Raw genomic sequence first — 27,287 nt, forward strand, 5'->3', positions numbered from 1 at the left:
GATTCATGCAAAGTTGTATCTCTAGGCTTTTTACTTCCGAAAAATGCATTTATTTAATAAGCCACTTAACGAGATCCTCTTCTCTGCTGCAAATTACGTTTCACATTGCATAGCTGATGGGTTTAAAATAAGCATAGGAAGTTGGACTAACCAAAATTCTCACTCTTCTTTCAAAGATGAGCTGAGAGCAGAACCACCAACCTGCCTGCATTGCCTTCGTCACAGAACTTGAAGCGATGAAGTCAGCACGTTAAGAACAGTTATGTATAGACCTTTGCTTCTTTTGTGTATACTAAATCACTCCTATCTATTTGCCTGTGCAGCGCTGATAGTGGACAAATAAATTTACCTTGAGGCTTCCCGCCCCTGGTATAGCTTCTACGAACACCACGCATGTTTGCGTCTTTTGTTTCAGATTACTGGGATAATCTACGTAGCTGTTTCGTTCTGCCGTCTTTCTAGGTGTTCAGTCCAGTGTTAAGCCAAATTAAAAAATGAATTTAAACCAAAAACCTAAACAAGCAACCGACCAAATCACCAACCAGCCATATAAAGAACCTACGAAGCAACCGACTGACTGATACACTGAACATTCACTGGCCAATCGACCGATCAAAAGATCGGCCAAAAGATGGAACAACCAACCGAGAAGCCTGCCAGCGGTCCAGGAGTCAGCAAGCCAGCTAGCCAACCTAGCATCCACCCAACTAGGCTATCAACCAGCCAATAAGCAACCGACCAACAAGCTAAGGTGCCAACCAAGCAATCAACCACACAGCCACCCAGCTTGCCAGCCACCCAGCTAAGGCGCCAACCATGAAGCCAGTCAGTGAGGGAATCAAACGAGCTGCCAAGCAACGAAGCAACCAAGCAAGAACTATAAATAACTGCGCAAAAAAAGGACTGTGTCAAGAGAGAAGCACATGGGGCGAGCGCAGAATTACAGCTAGTTTATTGCACCCTCCCGTCTGGTCTTGTCACGTCCTTTTTTGCTCAGTTATTTATAGTTCTTACATGTCGTACCAAAAAGTCTCGCGGTGTGTGCGAACAACTTGTTTTTTTATGGGGCGAATACGAGCGAAATAGCTGCAGAAGCAGTCTACGGGCACCACGTTACTGAAGCTTTTGGAGCGAGAGATTATGATTGACAGTCAAATGCCTATGAGAAATCCACAAACGCACCAACGACTAATATTTTAAGTTATTCGTAACCTTTTATTCTATCCACAGAATTTTATCGACGTGCGGTCGTCCTAATAAAGACAAACTGCGCCATGAAGGTCTCCGTGCGTAAGCAGTCCCATGAAATTTTCAGCAGATCTGACCAAAGGAATACTCTACTCTACTTTCCATTTGCTTTAGGAAAGGAGCTGACGTCGCTACAGAAGCAGTAGTCAAGATGCCAAAGATGGCCATCTCTTGAATCTGCGGATTTTAGATCCAGGTTGTATAAATATCCATGGCGACGATTACGACATACATACTATTCTAAGTACCGGTAATGCGGAAATTACAAGTTTTTGTTGAACCAGAGTCAGGCGTCGCGCATGCAAAGACAAACAGTTGGTTTTTGATGCAATGGCTTCAAAAATTCTGTTCAACAGAGAACCCGGCCCCGCTGAGGTGTTGAGAAAATTGAGGTTGGTCTTAATGGTCGGGGCGTCACAACCACGTGACCTTGCGCGGGTCATTCGCCTTTTGTAGCGAAAGCTGCATTGGCCAAAAAGTCGCAGTTTAGCCGTGCTCGCATTCCCACCGTGCTTGCATTCCCACCGTGGTCGCACCGCACCACATGACAAACCACATGACTGGTCACGTGACCAGCCGCGTGACGAGCCACGTGACAGCCAGACTAATCTAGACTTGCAATCAAGATTAACCAAGGCTAAGCTATGCCTTAGCTTTCGCTACGTATATCCTGGCATGGCTGAGCTAAGCCACTGCCAAATTTTTTTCATAACACGTTGCGCCGTATGGAGACAGGCACAAATTCATCTGCTACCGGTTGAAATGAAACACAGTGGGAGACGCAGGCGCTATCAGGTTACGCGCGGTGCGAACTGTGCCGGCGTAGTGGCACGTGCTGGCTTGACAGCTACCGCCATCTATCGTACGCACCTGCCGCTAACATGAACTTCTCGTGTGCAGTAGGAGATAGATGTTTGTTCATAATCAGTGCAGCAGTGAGAAGAGATGGGAGAATGCGCAGAGCGGCGGTGTTGTAAAGAGAGATTCAAACTTCTCCCAACGATCACACAGAACAATAATGACGACGTCACGATACAATTTCTCATTGTTCTACAAGGTCGAGACCTCATTGCTATTTATCGCGTAGTGCCTCTGAAGAAAAAAAGCAATGGCGCTGAAAACAAACATGGTCAAACCGCAACTCGAACTACTACGTCATAGCAAGGTCGTGAGCAGGGCGCGCCACCGCTCGACCGCTGGTGAAAGCTATTTTGTCTTGGTTCAATGGAGGTGTTGCATGTATTGTGAAAAAGAAAGAGAGAAAGAAAAATTAAGAAGTAAAACAAACAGCAATGCCCGCGTCTGCGAAGTGGTATGCAAATAGGACCCTAGGCCACTGAAGGGACTCATTAATGCTATTTCGTCACACCTGTAAGGCTGGGCTTAAGAGCCCCTAAACTTTTCTTTACGTGACGCCAAGAAGCATGCGTATGCGCCATTATGATTAGCTTCTTGCCTTCGTCTGGACGCTGTAGATTCTAGAGTAAGGGACTGAGCATAGACAGTTATGTGCTTTTCTTCTCGGTTCCTTTTAAAGGGTTAGAGTCTTGTTTAATGTGTTTCCTCGGGATTGGCATGTGCACACTACGGGAGATTGAGGCTGGCGGCGTTTAAGTTTTCGATCGCATTTACGATAAGGGTGCCAAGCTTGGGTTGATCACGCTGATTGTCTACAAGGCCACTTGACATTTGCCGGAAATCGCTTCAACACATTATCAGCGGTTTTCTGTTTTTGAAGATGCGATAATAGCGCGAGCACCTTTCACGTTGAGAGCAACGTTTTTATATTTGCTGGTTTTTGTCTGTTTACGTGAAGCACCGCCGCGTTTCCAGCGAAGGGCGACTGTTTTTGGATGCCATAGCTAAGGTATGCGAACCAGACACGACTGTTGGTTGTTGGTTTATTTGGGGACCTACGCCGCACGCTGAGTCAGGGCAACGCACGAAGAGATCATAGGCACCATTCATGAAGAGCTACCTCTGTAACACATATATGACATGCAACACAAGATGCGGAGCACCGGTTTAAGGCACAACAGGCCAGAGATGACGGCCATCCTAGTGGCGCCACCTGTTGCACGTTAAGCAAACGTTTCTTTGTCAATGACCCAGAAGAAAATATTTTAGTACCTCACAATTCCTGTCCAAGATATTTGTCTCCAGCTTTTGTAGAGCGAGCGTCCACTAAGCATAACTTTCGGGCGACCTCAACATTCTTACATTGTTGAATAAAAAAGAAATATTAGTCAATCGAAGCTTCGTTTACTGTCTTAGGTTTGGCGAGATCCGGGAAGCATGTGTCAAAGAGCTGAAATACAACCACGCATTCCGAGTGCGTCGAACTTCTTAGCTGCAAAGCGGAATGACAGGCAGAAATAAGGGTGAGTGACTCGAAATGAATTTCACGAATGGCAACAACGCATTCGTTATGGGGCGCAGTTTGCTGTAGCGTTTTAATTCGAAATGTTCTTTATGAAAGTTTTCCGTGCGGTGAATAGGAAAAACAGAGGTCCGCTTTTAGAACAAAACTGAAGGTGTGCAGGGAAAGAGACAGGACTTTTTCATACCAGGCCAATTAGGTGCACAAAATATACTCAGCGTCCTAAAGGATTCAGACCGGCAATTAACAGGTTCACTGAAGCAGAAACTTTATGAACACTAATACCTGTGCGTTGTGGCCCGCTGGTGGGCCACCCTTAAATTTTGTTCGGTACGGCGTTACCGACCAGTTGGTCACAGGTGAAGTCAACTTCTTCGAAGCGCAAAGAGACGGCAATATGGACCTGGCATGTGGGCTTTTCACAAGGTCCTTGAAAGTTCATAGCTGTCCCACAGCTTCACGTAGCGACCCAGTATTCGTGCCGCACAGCAGGAGCACAGGACCTACCTAACCCACCGGTGAGCCTCAATGCAGTGAACGTGTATGAGCGGTCCGCATAGAGCTAAGTGCTCCAGAAATGTGGAGATGGGTATGGATAGGAGTGAAATGTCAGAAAAACGATTAGCTATGTGTAGAACAGTGCTCGCGAAAAACCAGAATAAAGAGATGTAGGTTGCTTTTGCACTTACAAGCACGGATATCGTGCTGTTACAATTGCAAAGTGCAATAATGAAGCTCAACTGCGGCAGGTCTTTGTTTTTCTCGGAAATGAGTTTTCGTCTAATTGACTGGGTATACATAATGAGCACAATCACGCTTTAATCCTCGCATGCTTTGTCAAAAAGAAATAGCTGAGCAGCTTAGGGAAACAAGTAGGGATGCACTTAGCTTGTTTTGAAATAGAGCACTTCGGTCGGTTTACCTACGCCTGAGTTATTCTTGTGCTACAGAGCAGATGTCATGGGAATGCAGCATATAATGACGAGATGCTGGATAGATGAAAAATATGCGTAAGAAAAGAAGCGATGCCCTGCACAATGCTGACGGTTTTGCCGAAAAAGGAATTAGATTATTCCTCTATGTTGGAAGACAGCCCTTTTATATTCCTCTATGCTACCATGAGCGCAGTGATATAAATAAAGGAAGATTTGAGGCATTTTCTCGTGAAGGCCAATTTTTTGCACTACTCGGGTAATATTCTTCCTTTACAGTCCATTAATTGCGGCCGAGTTTCCATGAAGGCGAAATGGAAAAGATGCGACTCTGGCGCACTTTGAAGAAGCTTTAAAAGGGATCAGTTTTAGGGCGAGGTCAGTGTGCTAAGCGATGTCAGTGCACCCCAGGCGATGGAAATTTCCGGAGCCCTTCAGTACGGCGTCCCTCATAGCCCACGTCGCTTTGGGGCGTTATACCCCATAAACCATACCAAACCAGTTTTGGGTTGATTTAGGTAAGACAGTCAAAAGAAGAAAAAAAAGGCAAAATACACAGGATAGATGCGGGCGGTCGATTACGACAGCAGGTGCATTCCTCTGGTAGGGTCTGTGGGGCAGATCTACCAGTCGACTACAGCAGCTGGTGGGGTTTTTACCCAATGATCAAGCACTCTGAGGCCGTAAAAACGAAAAATTAACAAACTCAAAATGAAATTGCAGAGGATGCGGCTATCTAACGCTCGTAGCCAGTGGAATATGGTAGTTCGTCGTTTGTTACCATCACCCAAAAAGATATTTCTACTTTCCACGCGACATTTAGGTTGCTATTTTCCTTCCATGTCTCCAATATTCAAAATGCCTTGTTTATTCTGTGTCTTTTCATGTGACAGCGTCAGAGCGAACGCTTGAAAAAAATGCCACGCGCGTCGTCAGACCAATTGAGGATTTGTCAAGAGGGTTATGACGTCACACGATGCGCTGCGGAAAGAAAATTAGTAAAGCAGAAATTAAACTGTGACTATGAATTAGCAGCTGGAGGGAAATGTCATTATGACATATAAGGATACTAAGTAAAAAAATACGCTGAAAACAAACTTGACACAACTAGTTTGGAATCGAACCCTTTATTAAGGCACGCTAACCCTAACAATTTCAGGATTTTAATTTCTTTTTTTTTCTTAGCCATCGAGGAACGTTGGTTTGAGTTGGATTAAAGGAGACCTTCTGTGTCTCTCGGTCTATCACTTGGTCTAATATGCCTGTACGCTAATAAGTGTGATATTAGAAAGAGGCAGTATTTAAAAAGTAAGCAGCAAACAACCAATAATGCTTCCCGTCGTACACTTAAAGCCTAGCTAAATTGTCCCCGGAACTTTTTTTTTTCATTTCCCCACTTCCAAGTGCGGGTTACCGTCTGTTGAGACGTCAAACTTGTTTTCGATAATCTGTTCTTGACCCTTATCTAGCGGCTGGTTGCAGGCTTATAAGGGCATTTAAGGCAGAAAGCTGGACTAGATTGTGTTTACATTGAGGGGACATAGTAGTAGCGCTAAAAAAACAAAGGGAAGATAGGATAGAAGTAGAGAACACAAGCGCTTAATTTACAAGGGCAAGGGCGATCTGTCTATAAAAGCCATGCTGGCTTTGAATAAATGCTCAGTTCATAATACCACGTTGTGTTGTCGGCTGCATTAGTCATGTTTCTATTGCCGTTTTTGGTCGTTTTAAGAACTCTGGTCAAAAATACTCAGAATTTCTCTACTACGGTGCCTTTTTCTTTCGCCTTTGAAGCCCTCCAAGTCATAGTCGATGTGTGCATCTAGGCTGATAGAGCTATTGCGCCCTTTCCTTTGTGAAAACAGGGTTCAGATTTTGTGTGGACGAACATGCAGTCTTTTAGCACTAGGTGCTGTTTACGTGAAATGTCCTCTGTACAGCTGTCCTTGGAGAGAAGTGAGGACCATCTGACCATTGTGGATCGGGTAGAGACCGGTCATCAGCGCTCCCCTGGTCGGCGAGCAGAGCGGTTGTACGTAGTAGTTGTTCAACAGCACACCCGTGCTTGCCAGAGCGTCCAGGTTTGGCGTCGGGATCTGTGTCGACCCATAGAGGCTTGTGTCTGCCCAGCCCTGCACACAGAGTGTGAGGAGAAACTTGAACGACGGTGTGTTTGAAGTGGGAGATGACATCTGAAGAAAGCTATGTTCTTGCCTGTTGGCAGTCAGGAAAGCAGAGGTACGTATAAGGTATGCGCGAGGGACATATAAGGTATGTCCTACGGCATAGAGTGACCCGTGTAAGCTTCACCGCATAACTTCATAGATTTAAGTTAACGGCATTAGAGCTGACGGTCACCCTGACATGTTTTTTTCTAGTGATGCATTATGCTTCCCATTCTTCCAAGCGAATGCATTTGTTTAATTTTTTCTTTTTGCTTTAATTTATGTTCTTTCATGCGCAACCTATGACCACTCCGATATCTGGATACGTCATTGTATGTGCGAGCTGACCTGATTCTCTCGTGTCGTCGGATGGCAATAGAACAGTTCTAGGCTCAATGCCTCTTCGCTTCCACTGTGCTTGTTCATATTTCCACATCACAAGGTATGTTAAAAACAAAAACAAAATGGAAAAATGGAAATAAATCCTCTTTCCTGTAAGCAGGAAACAAGTTCTCCTGGCAGAAGCTTCGGTTTCACGTAACTCAACGAATTCAGCCATCGCCGCTGCCTTTAGGGCTACGTTCAGGTGCGGGGCATGTAGGGCAATGTTTCGTGTTATAGCGAATGCTGCAGCGACTTTTTTATAAGCACTTTTGGGGTACAATGGCAGCCATAATGCGCAATGCAGGCTGCTTTTGTGTGTGTGTGGCGCATGAAGGAAGAATGGTAAGGTAAGTGCATGGGCCTGTCCACTGTATCGAGTTAAACCACATTCGCTGTCACGTGCACTGAATACGAATTAAAAGAGATGGTATAGTAAACACCAAAAGAAGGAACCCGCGTCGCAACAACTGCGTCCGCCGAAGCAACAGCGATGGCTTTGGGAACAGATACCCCCGGTGGTGAGAGGCCCTCGCCACAATGGCCGTAGTTAGAGAAGTTTATACCTGGCTGACGAGAGAGGCTGCTGTCTTTTAAAAATTGGGCAGACACTGCTGTCTTTCAAGGAAAGAGACAATGCAGCAAACACTTAGCAGATTTCCTCGCCTAGGGTAGTAATAAATCAAATACTCGGAGAGTCCGCGAAAACTGAGCAGTCAGGGGATAGGGCAACGTTGAGCACACCACGCACTCGCGTCACATGGTCCACGCGGAATGTGGCGCGTAAACTCCACAGTACGTGGACTTGCACTATGGCCTACTAATGCAGAGGCCGCAGAGACACGCGGTCATGGCACGTCGCAAAAAAGCGGGTGCTAGGTTAGGGCGCCCGGCTACTGATCCGGAGTTCAAGGTTTCGAACACCAGGCAAGATTTCTGCAAACCCCAGCTGGAGCAACACTGACCAACACTTGGGCAGCGACCATTATATTTTATCCATGAGCCTAACCACCGGCAGATTTAAGAGGTAGATGGGCTGAGCTCGTCTCATGGACTGGCACAAATGGCGGGAGTCCCAACCCCTTCAAACAAACCCATAACCGACATCGACAAATGGACCCTAAACATCAAGAACAGCCTAATTCGCTTTACTAAGGCAACCCAAACGACTGAAGGCTGCCCCGCCGTCGACCCACACCTTCTCCATCTTTGAGAAGTGCGGCGATCTCTCACCAAGAGGTGGAAGAAACAGAGACACAACTGCTAGCTTCGACTTCGCTTAGAGAAAATCAACGCTCAAGCTGAAGCCTATGTGTGAACTCTCACTCGTCAGAATTGGAATTCGCTATGCGACAGCTTTCAAGGCAACATCACGGTGTCCAAGTCGTTGTACTTGCTAACACCCGCTCAAAGGAAGTCGAAATCCCTCGACAGAATGAAAAATCTCATTAATTCATCCACGAATACCCATGAGGAGCTCCTAGAAAGGCTGCAGCACCAATATTTATGCGCAGATCCCCCAACAAGGCATCTAGACGCAAAGGACTCCTTAAGGAAGACCTCAATGCCCCAATCACGATACAAGAGATTAGAGCGGAGCTCGCCATCATAAGAAGAAACAACGCGCCAGGACCAGATGAAGTCACGGCCCTAATGCTTTATAATGTCCCTGACGACCAGATTACATCCCTCGCAAACTACTTCAACACGCCATTAGAACAAAAGCTGACTCCAAACATCATGGAAAATTGCAGACCCAAAATTCATTCCAAAACCCAGCAAACCCGTTCTCCTTGACCATCTCAGACTCATCTCTCTAACCTTCGGCCTCGGCAAGCTCTTCGAGAGTGTCATTATCACCAGACTGTCCATACACTTGGAGGAGAACAACCTGCTGCCGCCCATAGTTTGGTTTTCGTTCCCTTCCCTCCCCCCCCCCGTTTCGAGGCAGGACGTCCTCCTATATCTGTGCAAGGACCTAATTGAAGATCCTACCAAACACCAGAGAAGAGCTATCCTGGCGCTGGAACTACAGGGAGTATTTGATAATATATTCCACACAGGGGACCTCGGCGGGCTGGTGGACCGCAACTGTGGAGCCAAGACTTACCATTACATCAGAGACTGTCTAACCTCGAAACAGGGAGCCCACAACCTATAAAACCTCCGGTCAAAGCCCATCACTTTGTTATCCCCCCTGGTATTCCACTTAGCAATGAAGGACTTGCCTGACGAGCTGCGGAAGATCCCCGGCACCCACCACGCGATTTACTCGGATGAAATCACTGTTTCGTGCAACAAGGGGAGCTATGCAGAAGTTAAACAGAGTCTTCAAGCGGCGGTAGATGCCATCCATCACTACGCAAGGGCCCGGAGGCTCCAGTGCACACCGGACAAGTTCTAACTCCTAATACTCAATAACATAGCACAACCCTTCCCCCCAAACATCAAGATATACAAAGACGGACAAGAGGTACCAAGAACAACCGAAGCCAGAATTCTCGGGCAACGCATACCACAGGAAATACAGAACACCACGACCATCAACATTCTCTTGAAGACAACACACCAAGTTATAAGCATGCTCTGCTGAATTAGGAATAAGAAGCACGGGCTAAGAGAGAAGGAGGCGGCCCATCTTGTCCAAGCGTTCGTTGTATTACGGCTAGCCTACCTTCGCCTCTCTCAAGCAGAAGAGGCGAAGCTGGAGGCTCTCGTCAGGATGGCCTATAAGACTGCACTCGGCCTTCCCAAGTCAACACTACCGATCAGTCTAATGTCTCTCGCGGTTGACAACACACTCCAGGAGACCTGGGAGGCTCAGAGAGCATCCCAAGAGAACCGCCTTGCTGCCACCTAGACGAGCCGCCTACTACCTGAAAAAATCCATCTCACACCGGCCTACACCATTGACGAAAGGGCACAACTACTGTTCACAACACGCAAAGGACTCTACATATGTCAGATCCCCAGGCACCCACACTCACAATTCAACATACAAAGAAGAAACGCCAGGGCAGAAGCGCTCCGCAGAAAGTGAGAGGACCATCCGGACACTCACTACGTGGACGCGGCCGGCCCTAAGTGCGGAAGGATGACCCTGACCGTTGTCAGCCCACAAGGACGCCTGATTAACTTCGCATTCATTAAAACTACGAACCTCGGTCATGCAGAGGAAACAGCCATAGCTCTTGCGCTAGCTACCAGACCTGACTCAAACATCCTAACCGATTCCCAGAACGCCTACAGGGACCTTATGAAAGGAAAAGTACACAAGACTGCACTCTCAACAGTGAGCAAGCACCCACATAAAAAAAAGCCAACATCACTTGGTTGCTCGGCCACATGTAGGAGGTGGGTGGAATGCTGCTGCTCACAGGCATGCCCGAGCGCTTCTCCCCCGGGCCTCTCCCAGGTCTGATGAGACCGCGGAACGCGATGCACAACCAGTGACCACTGACAACGAATACCTTCAACACTTCAGGTTGGCGAGGTGCACATTTCCTATGCTGCACAAAGATTTAAGCGAGACTGAGGGACTCACACTAAGACACCTTCAAACGAATAGCTTTATAACGCCGGTCAAAATAAACATTTGGTATTCCACACTCTCTGAAGCGCAATGCCCACACTGTGGAGGAATAGCCTCGGCTTAGCACATGGTGTGGGCTTGCCAACTAAATGCCGGTGTCGATCCTATACCAAACCCAGACCCGGGACAGTGGGAAGCCACTCTGCTCAGCGGAGACCCTGATCACCAGCGCGGAGTGGCGCGCAGAGCCCTCTCTGCCGCGCAAAGCAGTGGACTGCCGGAATAGGCGACCCACCCAGAAGCCCCTGGATCTTCTGTCTTCGGCAAGAAAGAAGGTTTCTTCCTCCTCCTCCTCCTCCTCCATCTGCGGTGGCCGCATTTCGACGGAAGCGAAAATAAAAGGCGCCCGTGTTGCTGTGCGACGTCAGTGCACGTTAAAGATCCCTGGGTGGACAACAATATTCCGGAACCCTCCAATAAGGCACCACATTCTTTCTTCTTTCACTCCTACCTATCTTCCTTGCCTTACAGCGCTTTTCGGGTGTCCACCGAGATGAGAGACAATTACTGCGCCATTTCCTTTGCTCAAAAACGAACCAAAAATTAGCTGCGATTTAACTACTGCTGAACCTGATTAGAAAGCGAAAGCTGTGGTGTATCGGGAAAGTAGACGAGGCTTGGCGTCTGTAACGTTGTGTATGTTCCTCACACGGGATAGGCAGCGTACCCACCCGGCCACCCTGGCAGGTGCAGTTAAATTAATCGTTCATCGCGAGAAGTTAGTCACCCAATTGAATGTTTGTCCTATTTTACTGTCCTCCGCGAATCGAAAGGTCAAAAGTCAAGATCAAAGGTAAAGTGGTACGACACCAATCTGGACCCCATATGGTAAGGCCTATAGCAACACTTGACCTCTGGCTCAATTGAACGTCAACCGGCAACACACGGCAAAACTTTCTTTATCTAGCGTAGTTAAACTTCCGCTTCGAATGCCAACTTCTTTTACAGGGACGGAAAAACTGGTGCTTCAGCAGCGTCGCAAGATTTACACACGCTTGTTCGTACAGTAGTGAACGCACTGGTTTTGCTTCAGAGGGAACGTGGCGCCTTTCGGACAAACTTATTTGCCAAGCTGCCGCACCTCTTTGGCTCCACAACGTAGATGCCCCCAGACAAAGCAAAATTTTCAAAACGTGTTGCGAGACCCAGTGCAAGCACCCAGAATCTCGCCGCACATTTGTGCCAAACGTCACCAAAAAGTTGCCGGTGCAACACATTCGAAGAGCGCATGCTGCAAAGTTTGCAGGAGACTGAATTGTGGACAACGAGTGGAGGACACTACATCCCACGTCGCAATACGCTTTGTCCTGTGCAAAACCCTCGAGCCTCGCAACCAGTCAATGTCTGCCACTTCTGGTGGTAGGGCCGAGGACGTCAGGTCCCGCCACCACTCCTGCCTGCTCCGTCGGAGCTGTTCGCCTGTGGCTTCCTCTACAGCTACAGGCTCGCACAGACAAGAGGCGGGTGTGTTGAAAACATGTGCATCTTGCAAGGCTGTGGTGATGAGCCTGAGTGTCTGGAAGACATAATGGCGGAAACCTGGCCGCTGGGCCCACTCCGAGCTCGAAAAAAAAAGGAGTGTCTCAATGTGCCGGAAAATGCGACAAAAGCCCCATCCCCGGATAGTGGGTAGTGCTGAATAGTTCGCGGAGCCTGGAGCCTCTAAATCCCAATAACATAGGACGGGGAAGCCCTCATCGAGCGACGAGCTTCCAAAGCCTGGAGGCTTTCCTTTAGGACCTGCCTACATGCTCAAGATGTCCATTAAAAAAGTTTCGAAATGGTGTTTGCCGTGTCATGAGAGCCTGTTTACGTTATCTCTAAAGTTAGCTTTGCCACTACATATAAAATCAATGGCATTTATAATAACGACATTCCCAAAGGGAATGCACGGTGGAAAACTTAGCCGTACTCAATGTCTTCCGGAGTCAGCCATGAAGCTCTCAAAAGACGAACAGCTAGCGCCGTGAGGAAAAAGTATATAGGGCAGAGTGAAAGAAGGAAGGGAGAAAGAGGAGTCATAGTGGAGTCCCCCGCCAGAGCTTCGGCAAGCCACCTTTTTCTTCTTTCTCTCCCACCTTCCCCTCCCTCCCGTCTGCCCAGCCATTGCTGTGCGTCTTTCCTTTCCTCCCTGTCCTTCCCTGTCCTTTTACGCTAGCTGTGGCTGCGGTTGTGCCCACAGAGGTATGAGAGTGTACCTCCGCCATTATCTTTCCTCATAACACGCAGCTGCAAAGTTAATGCGGCGTCGACGATGTGCAGAAGAAAGCCAAATAAGGAAGGGCGCCAGGCAGGGAGACACGATTTCACCAATGCTATTCACCGCCTGTTTACAAGAAGTATTTCGAGACCTGAATCGGGAATAGTTAGAGGTAATGGTTAATAGAGATTTAGTGAATAATCTGCGATTCATTGATGACATCGTTTGGCTGTGTAACTCAGGAGATGATTTAAAAAGAATGACCAATGAGTTGGACAGGAAGAGTAGAACGGTGGATCTAAAAATTAACATGCAGAAAACCAAGGTAATGTTCAAGTCTAAATTAGTACCAAGGTACTGGAAGGGGTAAAGGTATACGTCTACTTAGGGCAGGTAGTGACAGCTGATCCGGATCATGAGAGGGAAATAACTAGAAGAATAAGAATGGGGTGGAGCGCATATGGCAGGTTCTCTCAGGTCATGAATGGCAGTTTACCAGTATCTCTTAAAAGAAAAGTATACAACAGCTGTATCTTACCGGTACTCACCTACGGGGCAGAAACATCGGTGTTATCGAAAAGTGTTCAGCTTAAGTTAAGGACCTCGTAGCGAGCGACAGAAAGAAAAATGATAGGTGTAACGTTAAGAGACCGGAAGCGGGCAGAGTGGGTGAGGGAACAAACTCGGGTTAATAACATCCTAGTCGAAATCAACAAAAAGAAATGGGCTTGGGCAGGGCGTGTAATGCGAAGGCATGATAACCGATGGTCCTTAACGGTAACGGAGTGGTTTGTAAGAGAAGGCAAGCGTAGCAGGGGGCGGCAGAAAGTCAGGAGGTCGGGTGAGCTTAAGAAGTTTGCGGGCATATGGTGGCCGCAGCTGGCAAATTACAGGGTTGATTGGAGAGACACGGGAGAGGCCTTTGCCCCGCAGTGGGTATACTCAGGCTGATTATGAAAGGAGGGTCCATGACGGATGTCCGTGCAAAGTTTGCACTGTGGAATTCTCGTAGAATCCCCCTGCCGGCGGAAGGGGATATGCACCGTTCCGATGGAAATGTCGAAAGCCTATTTACATCCCAGATGAAAGTGCAAAACCGCTCCATTAGATGGGAGGCTGGCTCATAAAGCGGCGAACCCGACTGGGCAGGCCAGTTCGAAACAGAGAGGCTGTGCCAAAAACCTAAACGTAAAGCCCCTCAATAAAGGAAGAGCAACGAAAAGCTTTGAACTTTCCGGCTTCCCTCCTCTCCTAGCGCGCCGCTCGATAACCGATCCTTCCATTGGCTGAGGCAGCGTGTTCATGTGTTAGCGCGCTTTTTGGCTGCGCAGCAGACGCCGCAGTCATTGTCGGAGGTAGAAATCGCGCTTCGTTTTCGTTTTTTGCGACATAGTTTTGAAGAGAATCGTTTCTCGAGATTTGAGGGCGTCTACGCGCTGCGGCGACGCCGAGCATCTCTTTCGCTTACGGGTGCAACAACCGAAGAGGCAGGGAGGAAATGTTTTTCACCATGCCACCCGGAAAAAAGCAACGCGGTTCGCCGAAAGGTTTGGATCGTAATAAGATCGGCCAGGAAAACATTTATGATGTGCTGGATCGGCGACTTTCTGAAGTGACAGGCCGTTCTTCAGCTGTCCTGTTTTTGTAGCGATAGCTACATTACGGTAGCATTTCGAGCCTTCAGCATGCCGGTGCTGTGGCGGTGGCGGCGCCGCCACCGGCCACGTGGTTGGCCACGTGGTGTGGAGCAGCTGCCGGCGGCGCGGCGTCGTGACTGATCACCTGGTTCCACTTGGCCAGCGGTAGCTATCGCGTCACTTCAGGTTTAACCAAAGCTAAACCACCGCCAGTTTTGTAGCTGTAGCTTCATTAGGGTAGCATTCCGAGCCTTCAGCGTGGCGGCGCTGTGGCTGCGCCGCCACGCTGTCACGTGATGCGGAGCAGCGGCCGGCAGGGCGGCACCGTGGCTGATCACGTGGTTCGTCGCGTGGCTGGTCACGTGACCAAGTTCCACTCGGCCAGCTTTAGCGTTCGCGTCACTCCAAGTTTAACCAGAGTTAAACCACCACCAATTTTTTTTTGATGTCACGGGCATTACGGGGCGTATTGCTTTGAATGTAGTGGGACTCGTTCGCGGGCTCAGCTGTAAACTTGTTGCAAGTTGTTTGAGCTCCGCCGTTTACGCTGTTCGCTGTGCAGGTCGAGCTTTCATGTTGCGCGCATAGCTGGACATATTTGTTTTGTTCGAGTTGGACTGCTTCGCTCACGAACTCGATACAAAGGAGGAATTTCTCCCTGTTTTAGCGACGTTGTTCATGCAGCTCGCAGTGCAGGTCTAGCTTGCATGTTGCGCGCATCGCTGACCGTATTTGTTCTGGTAGGGTTCATACCAAAATCGGTCGTTACTGTGCCTATCCACAGCAACCACAGATATCGGTTCGATACTCCATACCTGCTTGGATAATACTTGAGAATACAAGCGAGGACTTCCTGATATGCGTAGCCGCATACATTTTCTCCGTTTGTTTTCAATTTTCGCATCAAACAGCATTGAAGCGGACTACGTTTTGCTTTTAAACCGGGCTGAGTAAATTCGAGTTCTAGCTTTTCACCGCTTGAATTTTTTTACCCTGCTTCGATAGAAAGCGAATAACTAACTGCGGCAGTGCAGGCTGCTGCGCACACGAGGGAAGACAGTATTATGTTATAAGCCATTATTGTATATGCTGACCCATGATGACAATCACCTAAACAACATTCTAGTAAGTCATGCAGAGCTGTAGCTGCACGCGAAGCAGCGGTTAAAAGCCATTTTTCATTGCTGCCACTCAACCCAAACAATTAAGCCTACATCAAAATTATTCTGATCACAAGCGTGTTACATTGCCCAACTGGGGCACCGTATTCACTTATTTGCAAACAAAGAGTAAGGGATCCTTTCAACCTGAGCCTGCGAGGTGTCCGTGGTATATAGTAACTCCAAAATAACCGCTAAGCTTTCCTGCACTTTAAGAAAAATTCAGATGAGTAGGCGCCTAAGCACAGCCAACTGCACATGCAAACGCGCCTTTGAGATACTATCTCATGGCGTCATTACACCACCATCCTTTAAAAAAAAAGCCCAAGCCGCATATCGTATGTCAATCTACTTCCTCTTGCGGAGTTAAGTTTTCAATAAGATTGGGCATAAAGTACTGGTCCAAAAACAACACTCCGGGGATGTTCACTGCTCTACCGCGAGGCTTCCTTGCACATCTACCTCCACTGTGTGCACCCAGATCACAGCGATCAGAGCACAAAAAGTTCCGGCAAAGCAGTGCAACGTGGGTTGGGGCAGTTGTTTGGGTAACTATAAATTTTCAGTCGCCCATGCAATGATTCTTTGCGGCTGAATCCAAGACTGAAACTGGCACAAACAATTGATTCGGGCGTGCGATCCACTGCGCGCCAAAGCGCGAGCGTTGGGAAGCAGCTCTGAGAATAGGCTGCGAGTTAGGCCGCGCGCGCCACTTCCACTGCGTGCACCGCAATCAGAGCGATCGCAGTACGAAAAAGTTCGATAAATCAGTCCAACGTTGATTGGGGCAGTTATTTTAGTACATAATTTTTAAATCTTCCAGGCAATGGTCTCATTTCGACCGCAGCCAAGGCAGAAAACGCACGCACGGTATATACTGCGCGCCAAAGCGCTAGCGTTGGAAGCATCTGCTAGCTTCCCCCTGCCTAGGTGTCGCTACCGTCGGCGCCCGGGAGGAACCGAGAGAAGGAGCGCCGGCAGAGGAGGAGGGAGGAGATGTCGTTACTTTCAGTTCATTGAACGGTTTTACCTAAACGTACTTGCAACAAACAGGCCAAAGAAATAACGTTCAAGATTCTCGACAAGCAATAGGTGCGCTTAAAAGAAAATCCAGCCAAGTTCAAAGATGGCGTGAGGCGTGCACAAAATGTCCTTATATCTGCTTGTGTTGTGCAAGCGTTCCCGTATCCGCGGCATGCATGCGCCAGATAAACCTTAGCTGCCCGAAACGCCGCTAATTTCAACCCGTTTCGCTGATACAGCGCTAAGGAGTAACCTTAGCTATACTAAATTTTTTACAAGAGTTCTCCTGCTGTCACAAGATGCCATGAAGCGTCTAAAACCGATACTAGCCGGATTTTTCTATGACTGGTCTAAGTCTGTATTCAAAGCGGTAATAGTGGGCTAGGACTCAAGCCCTATTAACGGAAAAACGCGATTGTCCATCTGGCTCTCCTGGCCGGTGGATCACCTGCCATGGTGGTAAGGTGGAAATCTCTCTCTCTCTCTCTCTGTCTCTCTCTCTCTCTCTCTCTCTCTATATATATATATATATATATATATATATATATATATATATATATATATATGTATTAAGCAAGCCAACAGTCACCGAAACCATATATATATATATATATATATATATATATATATATATATATATATATATATATATATATATATATATATAATTCAAAGTTGAAAACGCTTCATTTAGCCATAGATTTATTTTGAGTCGACGTTTCGGACAGAGCCAGTCCTTTCTCAAGACTGCGGTTACAGGGGTCTTCTTCCTCTTCTTAAGGAGTTGGCACTGGCACACATGTACGGCACATGAACAAAAGAAACAAACGGAAGCAAATAATACTAGAAAAGATACAGATAGAAAGGGAAAAAAGGGGAACAAATAAAAAAGAAAAACGTGTTGTCCCCCGCCGCCCACCCCGCAGCCGCGGGGAGCCGACCCCGGACGAGGGAAAAAAAAAGGAAAACACGGAGCGGGAGGGGATAATGGCTACCCATCAAGGCAACAGAGCGGCGGCGTGTAAGGTGCACAGGAGCAGGCGGTGGCGGGATCGCCCTACACACAAAAGTTAAAGACGCGTGCACTCGCAGAGGCCTTCAACATCATCCGCACTGAGCGACCCAAAATTCAAGTAGCATATGCAACGCTGGTACTACCACGCGCTCCTAACCGCCGGCGACGGTCTAGTAACTGGCGATTCGTTGATAAATTCAATCGCCGGGATGAGAGGTTCAACTGCCAGCTTTCTGAACTTTGTCGACGAGAAACCAATGCGTTTTTCCTCAACCATTCGCTGGAGACCTATCCATCATCCAGTGTCCTCGCAGCAGATGGAGTTCATCCAAGTTTTGGTGGAGTTTCCATCTTGTCATGGCATACTTATAACCTCCTCCTTGACTACCAGCGACATTTCCTGATAGAATGGCAAGACCACCTGCCGGCAAGAGACGATTTCAGCCGGTCCCCCTTGCAGTGTCACACCCAAGTGGCTCGCACCTACTCAGAGGTTCTCAAGAGCCACCAGGAAGAATACATGCAAGCCGGATACCCGCAGTTCCCTACTATCGCGGAGACGCAGCGACAGGAAGAGGAGGGTAAAACACGGGTCCTACAAGGGTGCCGCCCCAAAAAACCGCATGAAAACCCAGGGCTCTTCTCCGAGATGGCCGGTGCAAGATCAACCGTGACCCAACGCAGGGCTCTACTGCCAACACCAACACGGCCACCACATCTTCGCAAATTGGAGTGTATAGTTGTTCCTGCTATCCCGTAGTCGCCCAGGCGCACCACACGAGACAGCACCGCCGAGAGATCCACCTCAGCAACAAGCTTATCCGCTTGAACCCACCGACAACAACCCCCATCTAAGGCCAACCATGTGCATACCCCCACCACTCCCATCACAACACCGAAATCCGGAGCGAGTGGCGCCAGTACTGCAGCAAGCCCAGGCGGAGCATCAGGCCATTCTAGTGCAGCGCAGCGTCAACTGACTTCCACGGTGGAGGGCCAGGTTGATACGATATCCAACCGGAAAGAAGAGCTTCCCAGCACCCCTCTATCACGCTACGATCTTCGAAAGCGCTGCGGTTCGGCACAACGGGTTCGTCAACAGTGCCGTTCAGGCCGCGTGAGTACGCCGACTCTCTCTCGCTCATCCTACGGACAGCCTTCCTCAAATAACTCTAAATTTTTAAAATTAAGAAAAATTGTGGATAAACGAATTAGGCATGAACTACATATTCATAGCTTAAAGGCCTATCTTGAATCAAAAATCGTACCAATAGGTTTACAAGTGTCGCTAACACCATCAATGGGTGACCTGTGTGAAGAGGAGAAGGCTAATTGGAATCGTATACTACAATCTGCCTCTTTAAATTTTCTTGTAGTTACCATTGACCACTTTGAGAAGGCGTTGGTGGCTCTGAGAATGGAAGAGAGTCGTGCTTATCAACAAATTACCCTTACCGCGCTGGAGGCCACAGAGCTTATCTTCTTTGAGGAAAAGAGAGCGACTGAGGTACGCGAGACCAAACGCAAAAAAATTCATTCGAGATGGGGTTCCACAACATGCGTGGTCAAATTCAATAACAAGCGAAGAAGAATCAAGAACGGAGGCAGCTACAAATATTAACCCCACTATAATAATAAACTCCAACAACAAATCCAGTAGAACGACACAAACATCAACAGTTCAAGAAACACGCGTAGAACGATCTGAAATGACAGCATCTACTAATAATAATCCTGCGGTTCCAAGCGCCGACTTTGCTTTCCAGCACAATATTATTAATCTATCAACCAGGGCCTTAACGACAGAGGAAGATCCATCCTTTCTCGAGGCCTTACATTCTGCCCTACCAATGGTAAATACAGCGAATTCTCGGTGTTAAAAGATTTGGACAACTTTGCACGAATGTTGCGACTCCGGGAATACTTCTTCGATCGGGCGCGGATTACCGCGGATAGCAGAGAACTCGTCGTTACTAACCACCACTGGACTCCTAGTATAGGAAGGGACAAACACTTGGACATGTACATTAACGACGTCCAGAAAGACAATATTTACGCCTACAAGAACCACACTCCAGGGAGGCAGAACTTGTCTAAAAACGAACAGGATGCATTGAAGGCTCTGAGCAGGACAGATATAATCATAAAGCCAGCGGATAATGGAGGTGGTATAGTTGTCATGGACAGCGAAAAATACATTGAAGAAGGCTTGAGACAACTCTCTAACATTAGTTTCTATTAACGTCTTGAAGCAGACCCAACTGCGCAATACCAACATTTTGTAGCGGAGACCCTGGGTCAACTTGCGAAGAATGGGGACATATCCCTACGGCTATCTAAAGCCCTCACCGCACCACACCCGTCGCCGGGCCGATTCTACATGCTACCGAAAATCCACAAAAAGAATAATCCTGGCCGCCCTATAGTATCCGGCATCGGCACGATTACAGAACCAATTTCCAGTTACATTGACACACTAATTAGACATATTCCAACAACACACGCATCATACATACGCGACACAAACCATTTCCTTTGCGCAATAGCAGGTCTCAAACTCCCGGAAGGAGCCTTCCTGGCAACACTGGATGTAGTCTTTCTCTACACAAACATTCCTCTTTCCGATGGCATTAAATCTCTGATCGAAGCGTATGAACAAAACCGAAAGGAGGAAACCCCTACCCCACCTGTTTTAGAAATACTGGCAAAAATCGTACTCGAATATAACAACTTCGAATTTAACAATGAACACTATTTGCAAATTAATGGCACAGCCATAGGTACAAGGATGGCACACACCTACGCCAATATCTTCATGCATAGTATTAAATCCAAATTTCTGAAAGATTGCCCCATTAAGCCCACCCTATACAAACGCCACTTGGGTGACATCTTTTTAATATAGACTGACACAGAGCAAGAACTCATACGTCTTATTGAAAACTTCAACCTCGTCCACCCCAACATATATTTCACTTACACGTACTCCAACACCACAATTAACTTTCTAGATGTTGAGATTTCGGTAAACAAAGGCTCACTTACCACCGGTGTATATAGAAAACCGACGGACCGCCAACAATACCTACACTTCCAAAGCTGCCATCCTCGTCACTCTAAAACAAGCATCCCATACTCTCAGGCACATCGATTTAAAAGAATATGTTCCCAAGACCAGGACTTCGTAAAAATTCCAAACGCATGCGAGAAGTCCTCATTAAGCAACGATACCCCCCCGCCATTGTCGACGATGCCATTGAAAAGGCATCTAAACTCAACCGAGAGCAAATACTGGAGGGAGGTCGCTACAACGAGGAAACAGACCGCCGGGCAAATCCCGTACTTACCTTCACCAGTAACCCGCCTAACGTAAACAAAATCCTCAGAAAACATTTCAACATCCTCGAACAAAGCGAGCGCCTCACCAAAATTTTCACTGCTCCCCCTCACGTGGTCTACAGACGACCAAAAAAACATTAAACATTTTCTAGTACACTCAAAAACAAATAACCAGCCGGTTTTGGTGCGCCGGCCCTATGGAAAAGTAGATGCCAAGTCTGCAAACACAAACATCAAGCTGCGCAGTAAGCACAGCTTCAGGCTACAACTGGGAAATTAATGGCAACTTTGATTGTGATTCCTGCAACGTAATATACCTCCTAGAATGCAGTGTGTGCAGTATGCAGTACATTGGACAGACCGTCAACCCTCTACGAATTCGCTTTAATAACCACCGCGCGCATATCTTATCCCTACCCAACCTTCCCTTGTCAAAAGACATTAATGAGCGAAACCACCCATTTGATGCAACTAAGTTAACAGTCCTACAGAGTGGGTTCCACAACACCCGGGAAAGAGAACAACGCGAGACGTACTTCATTTACAAATTTGAAACAATTCCTCACGGCATTAATGAAAGTCCAGGTGTATTGTCCTCCATCCGCCCCTTGCAGGGCCGTTGCTGACAGTACGAGAGCCAGCTTGACATACCTCGGTCGTTTCTTGCCAGCGACACCTTTTTCAAGCTCACGCAAATTTCTTCATTCCCTGCCCCATCCCGCCCCTACCTTCCCAGTTTGATTACCTTGCCGACGGGGTGCTATTGAAGAACCCTTGCCTAAGTGCTCACGTCATTCACATTTAACTCCCACACCACACTTGCCCGAACTCGGATGTTTCTCCACTTTTTTTTCTTTTGTGGGTGTTTTCAGGCACAGTGCACGTGTGTGTAGTTAAGCTCACGGCGCCGCTGATTCTACCTTGACTCGGGCTGCCGAAATGGTTCCAGATGACAGAAGTCTCCTGTCCTGTCTGCATTTTATTCTGTTTATTTGTTTACTTTTTCTGGCCAGGTCACGCGAGTGCAAGCATCTCCAATTTATATATGTTGGACAATTCCACCGCCGTCTGTTTCTGTACACGTTACTCGCTTAAATGCTCCGCCATTGTCATTTAGCCGCCACACGACACTGGCATGAGCTCGGATGTTTTACTGTTGTGTGTCTGGGTGTTTTCATGCACAGTGCACGTGTGTCTAGTTAAGCTCACGGCGCCGCTGATTCGGCCTTGGCTCTGGCTGCCGAAGTGGTTCCAGATGACCGAAGCTCCGGCCCTGTCTGCATTTTATTCTGTTTATTTGTTTACTCTTTATGGTCGGGGCACGCGAGTGCACGCGTCTTTAACTTTTGTGTGTAGGGCGATCCCGCCACCGTGTGCTCCTGTGCACCTTACACGCCGCCGCTCTGTTGCCTTGATGGGTAGCCATTATCCCCTCCCGCTCCGTGTTTTCCTTTTTTTTTCCTCGTCCGGGGTCGGCTCTCCGCGGCTGCGGGGTGGGCGGAGGGGGACAACACGTTTTTCTTTTTCATTTGTTCCCCTTTTTTCCCCTTTCTATCTGTATCTTTTCTAGTATTCTTTGCCTCCGTTTGTTTCTTTTGTTCATGTGCCGTACATGTGTGCCAGCGCCAACTCCTTAAGAAGAAGACCCCTGTAACCTCAGTCTTGAGAAAGGACAGGCTCTGTCCGAAACGTCGAATCAAAATAAATCTATGGCTAAATGAAGCGTTTTCAACTTTGAATTTTTGCCTCTAGCAACCAAATACGTTTATCTTTCTATATATATATATATATATATATATATATATATATATATATATATATATATATATATATATATATATATATATATATATATATATATATATATTACGAATTGGAAAAACAGCGCAATCAAAGACGAGACACAAGAGAAGCACAAAACACCAGCGCTGGTGTTTTGTGCTTCTCTTTTCTCTTGTGCCTCGTCTTTGATTGCGCTGTTTTTCCAATCCGTAAAACATGTACCAACCAGCCCGTATTTGCCCTCTTCTGGAATATGTATATATATATATATATATATATATATATATATATATATATATATATATATATATATATATATATATATATATATATATGCGTGCGTGCGTGTGCGTGCGTGCGTGTGCGTGTGTGTGTGTGTGTGTGTGTGTGTTTGCACAATGCCTGGGTGAACGCATGGTGTGAAATCTACTTCGTTTTTAGTCTCAACATTGGGGCTCTTCTACATCCACTTCGTCATCTGTCGTTTGCGAAAGGAGGTATTGGTGATCCGTAAATTATTTCTTTCTGCAGTATCAACATCATCAGCCTGACTACACCCACTGTAGTGGATGCTTGATTATCTCTCCCTACTATTCATAGAGCCTATACCACAGTCGCCTATTACCTTTTCTGCAGCCTGCTTCTTGCTTACTTTCTCATGGGCTTCTCCCAGCAGCACTGTGCACAGTGTTTTTGTGTGCTCACTGCCTAATCCCCGTCTTCGTGGAAGATTTCGACGGTCTTCTCATCATAGCTTGATGCAGACGCGTAGGCATTTTTCACCTTCTTATTCTACTTCTTACGATAAACCGCCGTTTCCTTCTCGAAATTCTTATTAAATCTGCGTAAACTAGAAAGTTAGCAGGGAAGTGTTTTGCCTTACCAAGTCGTCAGCCAGGATGAATATGATGTGAGGCGCAGTTTTCTTCGAGTCACAAACGGCCACTGAGATGACGCTGAGACCAGCCAGGAAAAGCCATGACAGCATAGCCGTTCCTCTGATTAGTAACTAGGAGGGCCCTGTAGTCGGTATGGCAAGCCGCTGAGTGGTGCGCGCACAAGTCCCTGTGTCAATTTCTATTAAAAAGATCGACAAGAACAAGTGTTAAGAACTTCTCTGCTCTTGCGGCGAGCTCCAAAGCTCAGCGAGCTTTCCTAAAAGGAAGGAGTTGCGTGGGATATATCTGAAATGTCCAAGCTCTGTTCTGAGAAGATAATTGACTGGAATACATTGTACGAGCCTTTCCAAACATCGTTGTGTTTAAGGACGACTAACTTATTGCGAAGAAATAAAGAAAGAGAGAGGAACAGGAAAGCATGTCTTGCACTGTGATGTGTCTTTCCCGCCCTGTATTTGTTCGTTATGTTGCAAACTAGCTCGAAATGCCACCATAGTCAATCAAGTAAGGTCTTTGCTTCTCTCTAGAGGGAGGAGGCTAATACTGTGACTGAGAAGTATTATATCACTATAAAGTGTTTTAGACGTGGAAAGCATGGCATGATCGAAGTACAACGGTCATTTAGACACAAATAAGTGCCTGACTGAGAACATGCTCCAACGTAAAGCAATGATATTGGGTGTTCTTGCCGCACAAAAACGCACTAAAAAACAAGGCGAAGAATTCGCAGAAGCTTAGAATGTTAAAAAGTAACCTTTTCCAGATTCCTTCAAGACATAATTGTAAGAAGAAACAGACATCCACCAGACAAGAAAAACATTTATATCAGACAAAAAGGATAGCTCGTGATGTGTACTTTTGATGCATAAAATCAAAAACATGCAATAATTGCACCCAGGAAGGCATTTGTTCTTTAACTACCGCAGGTCACTTGCCTTTTGTGCACAACGCAGCGATTTCCAAGGAGAGTACACAGACTATACAGTCTCAAAGAGCTTGACGCGGATAGTAGATCGCGTTTTAAAGCCTACGGCAATGAATGTTTTAATGTTTCCTCTCTGCGTGAACTGCCAGCGTGCAAAGACCAAACTATGAAACTTACAGCCTGGAAAACAGTACACACATGTCAAGGCCGATATCAAAAGGGAATGCAGCCCACGCGCCGCTGGTTTTCCAGCTGCTGGCACCGTGCGACTGAAAACTGTATTTACAGAGTTATACGAGCTTCCTGCGGATGTAGATTGAAATGTTTGTAATAAAGTTATAGCAGGCACTTGAGAAGGGCGCTTTAAGCGGTGACTTAAAACTAGGCTACTTGGCGCCCACTTCTTCGTGATGTCAACTAGAAAAGAGAGAGAATAAACAATATTCTTTACATTCTAACCTAAAGCTCTAAGGGCCTCCTTAAACTGCCAGACGAAGAGGAGTAATGTTCTTGATTGACTGATGTACTTTGACTGAAATGAGCCTTAGGGGAACTGGGTACGGAGGAGGTTGATGAGGTAGTAGTGATCGGCTTTCCTTGGTCCGGGAGCCCGTTGGCCTCAGCTACGGCTCACGCCCTCTACAAGCATGAGCTGACGCTGCTGGTCCGAGTGGGCTGGAAAGTCTTCCCACTGCTGAACACTAGGGCTGTGTGCTTTAGGGATTACGGGGCTTAGGTTATGAGGCATTATGGGTTATGGGGAATTCCCATGTTGTGTGGTATCATGTAGTGATTGATGTCACCGCACTAGACATGTTCCCTGTTTTGTCATGTGGGCCATATCTTCTGGTATCGTGCTGTGTTTCGATACGGGTTAGCTTTTAGCGCCTAAGTATTTGGTTGATTACCACGGCTGTGGTCGCCTTTCTGCGCTCGTACATAGATGCGTCGACGTACGTCACGAAGTGTATTCTTTTGAGGTGTTTCTACATGGTTTTGGTCCTTGAATTCTTTCTGCCCTCGTGGACGGCCGGGTCAATATTCCTGGACAGCGGCCTAAACACGAAGCGGTTTCTCATCTCTGTTCCGATGTTTGTGATTCGATCACTATTGGCTGTTAGGTTGTTATGCAATAGTTTAGTGAGGGCGGTGGGGCCTGTGCTGGTCTGTCTAATGTTCTGACCTGAAAGTCGAGCATTATTGCTTCGCTATGATTTTCTAACGGCCAGTGGATTCCCAGATTATCAAACTTCCTGTTTGAGGTAAGTGGCTGTAATTCTAGCTCCAATTTATATGCCTTTCTCATTAGTGCGTTTATTTGATTCTTTTCCGTCTTGGTTGATTTCTGCTTTTGGAGACTGTACGTGAGGCGCGGGGTGATGAGTGCTGTCATTATCTGTATGGCTCATTATTCCTTGATCAGCCTTCTTTTTTTCGTTATCCTGATTATCATGCTGCAGGCTTGTTATGTTACATTGATGGGAGTTTTGTTGGTGTGGTCGAATATTCCTCCTTTTTGTTGCCCCAGGAAAAGTACTCTCACTCGGTCTATCCGCCGTATCGAGTGGCCATCCATGACTATGCCAATATCCGCTCGTTCGTATCTGGGAGAATGTAGTGGTATGTATTCCGAATTCTAATATGGGCATTGCATACCGCTGGAGCTGGGGATTTTTTCAATTTCTTGCGCAGCTAGTAGTCGCCGTTCTTTTTTTCACCGGTAAAAGTATGTTGGGTCCCTACCGTTATATCGTCTGCATGGACAGCGTCTTCAGTGCGCTGTATATACCTGAGTATTCTCGCTAGAGCCACTATGGCGATGTTAAAGAGTAGTGCAGAGACAATTGACACTTGGGATGTGCCCCTTCTTGGGGTCTTTGTCGTTTCTGATCGGATTTTGTTAATCTCGATGAAGGCTTTTGTTTCCGTTATGAACGCGTTCACAAACTCGAAAGTCTTTCTTCCGGAATTTCTTGCGGAGGGTTCTCTGAACCATTATTAGCTTTCGTTCTTTGCCGATATTCTCTTTGTGGAAAGCTCCAATCTCTTTGAGCTGCAGTAGGACGTCTCGTGTGGATACTTGGGCCTGAAGGTGAGGATCGTGTACGGAAACATTTCGTTGTGTTTCATATAGTAAGTCAGTCTTGTCCTGACGACTTTTTCGTAAAGCTTCCCCAGGCAAGAGGTAAGCGAGATGGGCCGGACATTATCCGGGCTGGGTGCTTTGCCAGGCTTGGGGATAATAATGATCTCCGCGTGTTTTAATTGTAATTATCGCATTAGTGATCTGGCCTTGGATTTGGGTTGTATTCTTTGATTGGAGCGTCTACCTCTTGCATCGTTATCTGTGTTTCTAGCTTGAGATTTTCCTCTCCGCTGTAGTGTGTTCGTGCATGGGGATGTATGTGTGTCTCCCACATATCAGTACCAAGCGGGGTCAATGACTTGATGATCTGTCCCTTTGAACTAGTGAGTTATGCTTTCCGGTATCTTGAGGCATTTTCACTTTGAGTCCGTTGAGTCATGAAGCTGTCTTAGCTGTGTTCACTTTTTGGCGCTGCCAGGGATTTCATTTACACCTTTGCAGAGCTCAGTACAGTTATTGCAGC

The 27,287-nt window shown here is 47.0% G+C and overlaps 1 protein-coding gene across 1 annotated transcript in view; it reads right to left on the reverse strand.

Moving 5' to 3' along the window:
- Positions 1–24,828, reverse strand: part of LOC144135179 (arylsulfatase B-like) — a 69,162-nt gene extending 44,334 nt beyond the window's left edge. The window contains exons 1-3 of the mRNA XM_077667918.1: positions 24,689–24,828; positions 23,738–23,931; positions 6,533–6,692 (exon numbers count right to left, since the gene is read on the reverse strand). Coding sequence (XP_077524044.1) covers positions 6,533–6,692; positions 23,738–23,842 — 265 coding nt within the window. The 5' untranslated portion in view covers positions 23,843–23,931; positions 24,689–24,828. The remainder of the gene's footprint in view (positions 1–6,532; positions 6,693–23,737; positions 23,932–24,688) is intronic.
- Between the last annotated feature and the right edge of the window lie 2,459 nt (positions 24,829–27,287).

This window comes from Amblyomma americanum, chromosome 5 (genome assembly GCF_052857255.1).
Source record: "Amblyomma americanum isolate KBUSLIRL-KWMA chromosome 5, ASM5285725v1, whole genome shotgun sequence".
NCBI lineage: Eukaryota > Metazoa > Arthropoda > Arachnida > Ixodida > Ixodidae > Amblyomma > Amblyomma americanum.